The following is a 9,543-nucleotide window of genomic DNA, read 5'->3' as shown; positions in this document are numbered from 1 at the left end:
AAACACGGCACCGCACAAGAACCAGATATCGAACGCCAATTGCCGTCGAACGTGAAACAAAAGGTAGGCCGACGAAGGTCGCGACGTTTCCTCGATTTCTTCCTCCTCCTCCTCAGTTTCTTGCACTCCAACAGCCTGATCTTCGTAGGTGTTGGTAGATCGTACGGACATGGCAATCGGGTACGCAGAGAGGTACATCATGATGATATAAAGCCATTGAAGTGCTGGAGCGATGGTTGCGAGACCGACGATACTGAAGCCGGCTGTCCTGACTGCTACGCTTTGGAAGAATCCGTCGATGCAACGCTGTGATAACGTAAATTGAAAGGTCGACACGAAGGTAGGAGGGAGGAAACGGTAAATGAATCAGTTTTGCGTTGAATTTGGAGCTTAGCCAAACGTACTTACTAGTCCGGGGGAGAGCGCTTCGATCTGAGGGTTACCAATATCGAGGACGACGAACGCAATCCAATCGATGGCATTCAAGCAGATGAGAACGAAGACGAGTTGCCAAGTTTGACTGTAGTAGTTGCACGGTACGAAAGAAGGAAGACGTTAGTACCTGTTCCGCCTCGTCGCCAAGAAAAGCGTGACTCACTGAGCGGGGAACAAGTAGATGTACGTTCGGCGAGGGTGGTCGAGGAGGAAGGAGAGCGTTTCCTTCGTGCGAGAATCTCGAGGGACGAGTTTGGACCCAATCCAACTATTGTGAACACAAAATGTGTCTTAGCGGTGACCATATCTTGGATGGTTAGTCCAACGTACATTGTAAGTCGTAAGCTGTATCGAATTACGAAATGATGAGCTTCAATCAGAAGAAGGGAAATCGAGAAGTGAAGCTCACAAACAAGGTAATGCGGTGTTTCCGGCGAGAATCAGGAAGGCGACTAGGAGAATGAACCAGTACGCAGAATTGAACGGGATCATCGAAGCGTCGACCAAGCTGCAGCGAATAGCGGAAGATTAGCTGAGATAACGACAACAACGAGACGACGAGAACGAGACGAGAAGACGACGAGGTCCAGTAGCTACAGTCACTCACCTCATTCCCGTATTACTCAAACTACTGAAAACTTGGAAGAAGGAGAAGAAAGTAGGGTTGATCGGCGGATCCGTCGCCTCGAATATTGCACGATATGTCGAGCTAGCGGTCAACCACGGAGCGATAGTGAGCACACCGATGAGTTGGAGTCCGAACCAGTAGCCGATGATGATCTTGAGGAGGAGGGAGAGCGCCTGTCGTGGAAGAGATATCAGCTCGAGAGAATCGAGTCGTACGTTTGACAAGACGAGAAGACTCACTCTGAATTCAATACCGCCGAGCTCCTCTTGCTGTTCAGCAGTGAGATGGTGGAACCTCGAGTTTCGTCCGACCGTCGCATCAAAGGTGAGGTAATTGACGAGTTTCGACATTCTCGGAGCACCGACGGATTCGATCGAATGTCTGCGAGATCGTGTCGAAATGAGCGTCGAGGTTCGTGGCATCGGCTCTTGTGTTCGTCGTAGAGGTGGGACATAGCTCGTAGCGAACTCGGCGGCGAGTTTGAGGGGATTCGGAAAACCTCCAAACGAAGAATTGATCGCCGGCACAGTCACAGGCATCGTCGACGTACGAGTGAAGGTACGCGGATCTGTGTCGCGGAGTCCGGAGCGGCTAGGCCGGCGAGTAGGATAGTCGAGCGCGGTAGTTCGGTTTCTTCGCAGGCGAAGATCTTCGTCGGATCGACCGGGGCGAGCGACATCGACTGTGACGGTTCGAGGGATTTGACGATCGGGATGGAGACTCGGCTCAGCAATTGAGATGTGTTGTTGGCCTGGATTGGCCTCGCTGAGATTACTTTCGAGAAAGAGAACAAAGCACCGAGTCAGCGGTCGGGAAAGCAGGGAGAAGGACGAGAGTGCGTGTGTGTGAGCGAGAAAGCCGACTCACGTTTGAAGACCCGTATCCAATTCTCTTATCCTGCCCGAAACGCTCATCTCGTTAACCCTCACAGGAGTGTCGACTCGTCGAATCATGTCTGCTCTGAGCTTGTCCAATCTCTTCTTCTGCTTGTACTTGATACTCTCCATCCTATAAGAATCGTCTTCGATCGCACTCCCGGGACCTCGTAACGTCGAGGATAGACCAGTTCCGGCGCGAGATTGGTGTCGAAGTTGAGCCTGAACCGGGCAAAGATGCGATGGGTCAGAGTCCTCGAGTGCGACGCTTCCAGTGAGATGTGACTGACCTCTCTCGCCCCGATGGCGTTGAGTTGTTCTCGTACTTGAGCGTTATTCTCGATCAAGTATTGGAATCGTTTCATGAAATAATGCCTTCGAACCAAAACGACGATTATCGAAACAAACGAGATGGATCCCGACGTCATCAAGAGCTATCGATGTCAAGAGCAGGCGAACGAGAAGCGTCAGAGACAGCATAGCATGAAGGGCGAAAAGGGGAAAGAGCGTCGCGAGAATCGAGAGAAGCTCGATCGCTTACGAATAGGATGACTTGCTGCCAGACCGTAATGTTCGCAAACAGCACCGTCGTGAGACCGCATACAGTCATCGCTGAGTAACAGAGGAAGAGGCAGTCGATGTAGGCGATCGAATTTTGAGGCGAAGGTCCATTCGAGGCGTAGAAGATGCCGGATGCGACGAGGGGAACAAAGGTGAAAGCGAGAAGATGGATTCGATAGAAGTTTAGGTGTTGAGCTATAGGGAAGGAGGTAGAAAGCGTTACAGTCTTGCTTCGTTCACTGCAAACGAAAATCAAATACTCACAAACGAATCTCGAGGCCGCTCCCTTCCAACCTCCTCCATGAGGATACACAATAGACGAACGGCTATCCATCCACCAAGGCAAGAGTCGAGCGCGAGTGTCGAGTTGCAAGGAGGAGTTGAATGAGGGGAACCGCGTTCGAGGGCGATTCTGAGCTATAGACAGAGCGACATCAGCGTCGATCAGTGGCAGAGCTCGATAGAGGGCTCACTGTGGTACTACGGTGGCTGCCGTAGCAGTTGATGTTATTGATCCCGGAGGACGAATTCGAAATCCTCGATCAAGATGTTGAGGCAAGCCAGGGTGACGGAGCTACTTGAGGCGGCGCAAAGCGATCGGGTCGTAGTCGTAGTGGGAGAAGTCTGATCAAAAGCTTGACTGGCGAGAGAGACAGAGCAGCAGGAGTGAAGGGATATCGAATTTGAGCCAAATTGGCTCAGCGGACCGCTGAACTCGATTTCGCACGCTCACAAGAAACCTCTTCGCTTTGCTGTCGAGCGAGGAGAGATGGATGAAGGAACACTCTCGCAAGCATTGTGCCCTTCCCGCGGAGGAAGAAACAACCTATCGAGTCGCGAGCAGTGCGGGATACTGTAGGAAAAAATGCCTCATCTAGATCTCGTGAAACTGTAGTGTCTATTTCGGGAACGCAGCGAAGGCTAAACAACATGGCATAGGATAAGGAAAGTGAGAGGAACAAAGTCAAAAGGTGAAAGACCGCCGTCGAAAGAAAGGGAGAAAAGCGAAAGGAAAGAAAGTAAATGGATCAGGCGTAGTACCTCGAACCCCCGTCTCTAGCCTCCAAGTCTCGTCCAACTTGCTCGACTGCCCGTGCCAGCACATACATTTCTCGTCTACCTCCGGCGAATTGATGGGGCTGAGCCGATGATGACGAGAAAGGAGGGAGGAAAAGACAAGTCGGCGGTCGGGAAAAGTCGAAAGATTCGGGGCTGTCCGAGAGGAGACTGTTCTGTCGATCTTGCGCCTGTAGCATGCTGACGAGGCGGGAAGGAGAGAGTTGCGTCGCAGGAGAAGAGGAAGAGAGGAGGAACCGAGAAAGTTGTTCGAACACTTTCGTGACGTGGAGATAGGTATCGGTTGCAGGAGACGACGATGAGGAGGCTGAGCCAGAACCAGGGAGTCCTGAAGAGAATCGAGGAAGTCGAATGCAGGGTAGAGGGTTGTCGTGAGACGTGGCGGAAGTCGACGAGGTTCCCGTCGTCGAGTGATTAAAGGCTGAATAGTCGCCGTTCGTGTCCGCGGCTTGTCCTTTTCCAAACGCTCGACTCATAGCTCGATGGAACGCCTGAAAGGTTTCTTTGGTTTCTTCCTCCCGAGATCGTGAATGCGTCGTCGGTCCCGAGTTCTGTCCTTGAGGCTGGACCCATCCATCGGGAGGAGTTGCCGGCAGTCCATTCGTCGCGACGGAGGCGATAGAAGAGATTGAATCGGGGGAAGTGAGAGGTCGGCGAGAGCCGGGAGGAGAAATGAAATGGCCTAACGTTGGCAGAGGGCTTCGAGAGTTGGTCGGGAACGGTGACGGTAGGTCCTGCGCGGTAGTGTTGGTGCAGCCGAAGTTGGGAGGGTATTCAGTGTTGCCAACGAATGAAGCTTGTTCCGAGCCTTTCGGAATGAAGAAGATTCCATACCCCATCGAGCCGATTGGGGGAGGGTTCGAGAATTGAGGACAAGAAGGCGGTGAATCGATGTGGGGTCGAACGATGGGAAGACTCTCCGTAGTGCGATGACTGGTCGTCTGCGTGTCGAAGAATTGATTTCCTCCTCCTCCATCATCGATCGATCCCAACGAGTTTGCCTCGTTCTCTCCCGCCCTATACTCGCTCAACCACTCTGCGTCGGTCGATAACCCCTCGTCGGAAAGCTGCTTCTTCGCAACAACTCCGATTCGTTTCGTCCTCTTGTTGCTTCCCCTCACTCGCCCGGGTTCTGCGACTCCTTCATAATCCGGCTCCACTTCTTTCGGAGGTGGTCCACTCGCGTAATCTTGTTCCCTCATACCCAGCTTTGCCTTCAACGCTGCGACTTCCTCCTCCAACCAGCAATTCCGATTCTCCAGATTCGTGAGATGAGCCGCTCGACGCGCTCGGAACGCTCGTTGTACATCGCGGGATCTCTGTGATCGCTTCAGGAGGGAGTCAGCAGCGTACGCAGGGAGGACGAGTCGACTAGAGACTGACCGAGGGGGGTAGTTCCGAATCGACTTTGCGACCTCGCTTCTTCCCGAGATCGTTCATGTTCGACTACTGGATGAAATGCTACCTATAGGTGATCGTTTCGAGCGGGAGAGAAGGGGAGGAGGGACGAAGGAAAGGGTGTGATGTGAAGTTGGTGTCTTGCCCTGAACGAGGCCCATCCGATCGTGTCTTTCCAGTCCAAATATAGCCCGATGCTATGTCTGGTAATTCCCTCACTGTACCAAACTCGTCTGACCGTTCTGCGCTGAGTGAATGCTTTCGAGCCCACTCGCGCGAGGCGAGATGACCTTCCTACACCTTATGTTTCCTTTCCAACTGCTCCTTCCCCTGCCCCTCTATCTCTTTGAGTGATCGATGTTGTTCGTCCATGTCGAAAGAGCGAGTCGAAAAACGAGGTGGGAAAACGATATTACCGAAATGAATGGAGGGGGATAACGTAACTTCCGAAGGCGAGGGCGGAGGAGGCTACAAGCTCGAGGCAAAATCGAATACCATAATGCGAGATCGTTCCAGGTCAGACCGGCGCGTAAGAGGCTGTCGGAGAAGAAGGAACGATGAAATTTCGAAATGCCAAGACTTTTCGAGTTGATGAAGTTAGGTGTACGAGGACTGCTTCGCAGGCTGTGGGACAAGGTCGAGGGTAAAGAGAGGGAACAGATGCATCGAGGGACGTTTAACCGAGTTGATCATGTCGAGTTTTGGTCGAAAGTGAGTGAAGTTGAGGAAAGAGAGCGAGTCGAGTTCAGCTTCACGCCTCTCTACCTCACCCTTTTCCGCCTCACTCGACGCTTTATGCTCAACGACCGAATCACTGATGAATTACTCGCCTTAGAAGTCAGTCCCTCTCTCGCCTCCTCTCGTCTAGATCCTGAACCTGTGTGCTGACCTCACCGCCTCCTCAGTCGATCTTCCCTGACTCAGTTAGCTGGACCGAACGACCGGGAGGTTACGTTGATCTCAATATCACCATCAATATACAATTCGAGCAACCACAAACGGTAGAAGTGACCGATATCGAGGATCAGGCAGAACCCGAAACCCTCAGCGCCACATCAATACGGACGAAGGATGGTCAGCTGCGGCAACCCTTAGCAGAGAGGAAAGAGGAACAGACGAGCGCGCGCTCACAAAGCCGCATAAGTTTCGATCCGGATGGGAATGGTCAGAAATCTCGCAAAGCTCGTACAGCACCGGCGCCTCAGTTAGTCTCGACACGGAAGGGTTCGAGCAAGGTCGACATCCCCACCAGGACACTTGCGACAAATACTCTACCTGATCCCGCTCGCTCACGCCCTCTCGCTTCTTCAATTCCACTTTCGCATTCGAAGACTCCTCGCATCTCGATAGCCCCTCGTCCTCCTTCTCCGCCTCCTCCGGTCCACGAAATTATCGATCGAGCCGAAGCGCTTAGTGATTCCGCCGTCACTGGACCTAGGATCCTCTCGCTGGAGCATTTACCACCCGTGCTCCTCTCCATCGAATTACCGCCAGATTATCCCGAATCTTCAGGGCCGAGCAAAGTCGACTTGCGGACGGAAGGTAACTGGTTGCCGGAGAGCAAACGACTGAAAGCACTGGAGAAACTCAACGAGGGTATGTCGTTCCCGAGGTCACATCAAGTTTTGCTCTGCCACTGATTCTCGACACTTTGTTGTTGCAAAACAGTTTACGTCGGTGACGAGTGCCTCTTCGGTATCGCAGAGCTCTTGTCGTCGGCTTCTCCCGACTTCTCCTCGACGCTCTCCCTCTCGAATCCGATCGTCCTCATGCAAAATTCTGTTTCCTCCTCTTCTATGCGACTCTCCGATTTCCTCTTCGCTTACAATCGCTCAGCATCTTCCACCGCATTCTCAACTTCATCACACCTCTGTCCACTCTGTTTCGCTCCCCGGAAAGGTTCAAATTGCCTACAACTCGAATCATGCGGTTGTACATTCTGTATACCTTGCCTTAAGGATTACTTCTCTTTGTTAATTACGGAAGGAATGGTCAGGTCGGTCGCTTGTCCAGCTATCGAATGTGTCGAAAAGAGGGCAAAATGGGAGAAAACCGTAGGAGGCAGCGTGGATGAGAAACTCGAGCTCGAGAAACCGGGGAGGGTTTCGGCGCAAGAAGTTGAGATCTTGTGTGGAGTCGAAAGTAGGAAGAGGTTCGAGTGGTTGAAAGAGAAGATCAGGGTCGAATCGGGTAAGCTTTTCGTGCTCGTTCAAGTTCGCAACCTAACAAGGTCTAATTGCTTGATTCTCGTCCTCTCTCCTCCCCGCGCTCAACGTTATACAGATCCGAGTATATCCTTCTGCCCCCGCGAGTCTTGTCAAGCTCCGACCCCGAAGCTCGACGACGACAAACTTAGGGTTTGCGGGGTTTGTTCCTTCGCCTTCTGCGTGTTCTGCCGGAAAGGATGGCACGGAACTAGGAACGCATGTGCGTTGCCTCAATCGACGGCTATCGTAACAAAGTTCTTAGAGGCGGACGACGACGAGAAAAGGATTATCGAACAACGCTACGGAGCTGCAAACATCAAGCGACTCGTGGCGGCGTTCGAAGAGGAGAAGGCTCTGCAGGAATGGTTCGAGAAGAACAGCCAAAGCTGTCCAGGTTGTCAGATTCGAGTCGAGAAATCGCACGGTTGCAATCACGTAAGTCTCTGGAAGTTTTCGCTCTTTCGTTGCGATGATTTACTGAGCAGTCGGTCTTTCTTCGGTTAGATGACCTGCGGAAAGTGTCGAACTCACTTCTGCTATCGGTGTGGAAAGGTGAACTCGCCTTCGTAGCTTCAGCGCCTCAGATCTGAGCTGATCGTCGATTCTTTGTTGCAGAGCATTTCTCCTACCGAACCTTATCGGCACTTCAACACGCCCAGCAGCATTTGTTATGGCAAACTGTTCGACTTCTCACCCGGTCAAGAACCAGGCATCGAGGAATGGATTGGTGAGATCGTAGCTCAAGACGAAAACGCTCATTAGTTTTTCAATCTATCACTCCTCTTAAACCTGTTGTTGCTTAGCATCTTTCCTCGTTCGCTTCTCACCTCTCACGGAATCTAGCATTGTAGCTTAAGGATTAGAAGTCATGTTTCTCTCTTCTAGCCCGTGCGAGAGTCGATGCGTCCGGAATTCGAGGGTCAATCCATCGATTTCTGTAAGCAAGGTTCAAGAAAAGCGTATCTGAATGAAGTGCGAAAGGAGGGTAAAGGTAACGAAGAAAGGTATAAGATGGTGTGACAAACGAGATACAGACGGGAGAAAAGGTATAAGAAAGATTCGAAGGATCCGTCGTTGTGCGTTCCGGGGATGGCAAGAGAGCTAAGGGGGGTATGGCTGACAAAGAGGAGAAAGGGATAGAAGGTTGTATTGTGCGAAAGCGAAGAACTGAGTCAGTTTCCGAGAGAATTGTAATTTTGACGAGGCTCTATTGAGAACAGAAAGCAAAGGCAGAAAGCGTCTGCAGGATCATAAGCTATGTAGGAGCATCGGGAGAGGTTTTCGTCAGCTCAACCGATACTCTAGCGTCCCGGCAGAGCAGAAAGTGGAATGAACGAACTCGTCTTTAGAATGGGTAGCGTGAAGAATGTCCATCACACCGCGATTCTGTATCGGCGAAGGGCCTCTGGGCAATCTGAACAGAGCGGACGTCGGTGAGTGTTGCACCATCAGTGAAACAGCCTGAGAGGTTTGAGCTTACGATTCGCTCGAGTGCCAAAGGGAGTCTTCCGATCTTTCCACCGCGATCGCAAACTACGAGCAAGTAACCAGACGTCAGCTAGCTCCGACGAGCTGCAGAGCGTAGGAAAGAACGTACTTCATCGTCAACGAGTAGCTCTTTAAAGAGTTCAGGGATCTTGCCGTTCTCGCTGTTCATCAACAGCTGTTTCCAAAGCTCCATCTCCTGCCTGAGCTCTTCCTCGTCCGCTACTGCATAGTACCACTCGTTATCCAGGTCCTCATCTGGTTCCTCCGTCTCTAACCTATAGTTTCTTGACTTTTCCCTTTCTTCTTCGGTTTCCACAAACTGAACAGCTGCCGATAGTTCGTCTCGTACTGTGCTCGTGTGAGAACCTTGATTCGCGTATGAGGTCAACAGAGACGGTAGAGAGCTGTTGTGGGCCGAGAAAGTCGTCCGCAGCGAAAGAGGTTCGAGGTTACCGTTCAGAGAGATTCGGCTCGAAGGGCGAGGGCGAGAGAGAGGGGTCGATTGTAGTAAGGACAGAGGTAGAATGAAGGATAGGATGGAGGTCGAGAGCATCCCGAGTGGGCTCGAGTTGCAGGAATCGTATTGAATGAAGAAAGCGGACAGAGTTGTGTGGATGCCCAGCGCGATGATCGAGGAGGAGAAGATGGTAGTGAACCGCAAGAACGGTACCGTGAGGAAGAACCCCCTTTCGAATGCGGTCTAGAGAGGTCGCAGCGAAACGGTGATCGAGTTCAAGCAAAAAATAGGTCGGAATGTTGCAAAATCAGAAGAAAGACTATTTGTAGCTCAGCATAAAGCTCCGAGGAATGAGAAACATCGAACTACGTATGATCAAAAAGTTTTCGTTGCGAAAGAGTTCGTGACGTGTGAGGT

At 51.7% G+C, this 9,543-nt stretch overlaps 3 protein-coding genes across 3 annotated transcripts; 1 reads left to right on the top strand and 2 right to left on the bottom strand.

Annotated features, from left to right (window-relative positions):
- Positions 1-2,833, bottom strand: JCM6883_005449 (uncharacterized protein; the record flags this gene model as incomplete). The annotated part of the gene is made up of 11 exons (XM_076635614.1): positions 1-306; positions 409-520; positions 599-703; positions 766-780; positions 845-943; positions 1,043-1,236; positions 1,303-1,444; positions 1,931-2,160; positions 2,229-2,372; positions 2,480-2,694; positions 2,764-2,833. Coding segments are annotated over 11 exons (1,632 nt in total), but the record flags the coding sequence as incomplete, so codon positions are not given.
- Positions 2,834-3,527: 694 nt separating this feature from the next.
- Positions 3,528-5,016, bottom strand: JCM6883_005448 (uncharacterized protein; the record flags this gene model as incomplete). The annotated part of the gene is made up of 2 exons (XM_076635613.1): positions 3,528-4,895; positions 4,960-5,016. The coding sequence occupies 2 exons, from the start codon at positions 5,014-5,016 to the stop codon at positions 3,528-3,530; spliced, it is 1,425 nt and encodes a 474-aa protein (XP_076484406.1).
- Positions 5,017-5,769: 753 nt separating this feature from the next.
- On the top strand, positions 5,770-7,943 carry JCM6883_005447 (uncharacterized protein; the record flags this gene model as incomplete). The annotated part of the gene is made up of 5 exons (XM_076635612.1): positions 5,770-5,811; positions 5,880-6,570; positions 6,643-7,616; positions 7,686-7,733; positions 7,797-7,943. 5 exons carry the CDS (start codon positions 5,770-5,772, stop codon positions 7,941-7,943), a joined length of 1,902 nt encoding a protein of 633 aa, XP_076484405.1.
- Between the last annotated feature and the right edge of the window lie 1,600 nt (positions 7,944-9,543).

This window comes from Sporobolomyces salmoneus, assembly GCF_050403485.1.
Source record: "Sporobolomyces salmoneus JCM6883 DNA, S_salmoneus_JCM6883_v1_ctg120, whole genome shotgun sequence".
NCBI lineage: Eukaryota > Fungi > Basidiomycota > Microbotryomycetes > Sporidiobolales > Sporidiobolaceae > Sporobolomyces > Sporobolomyces salmoneus.
Note: the sequence above shows the minus strand (reverse complement) of the source record. Positions and strands in the feature narration are given on the sequence as shown.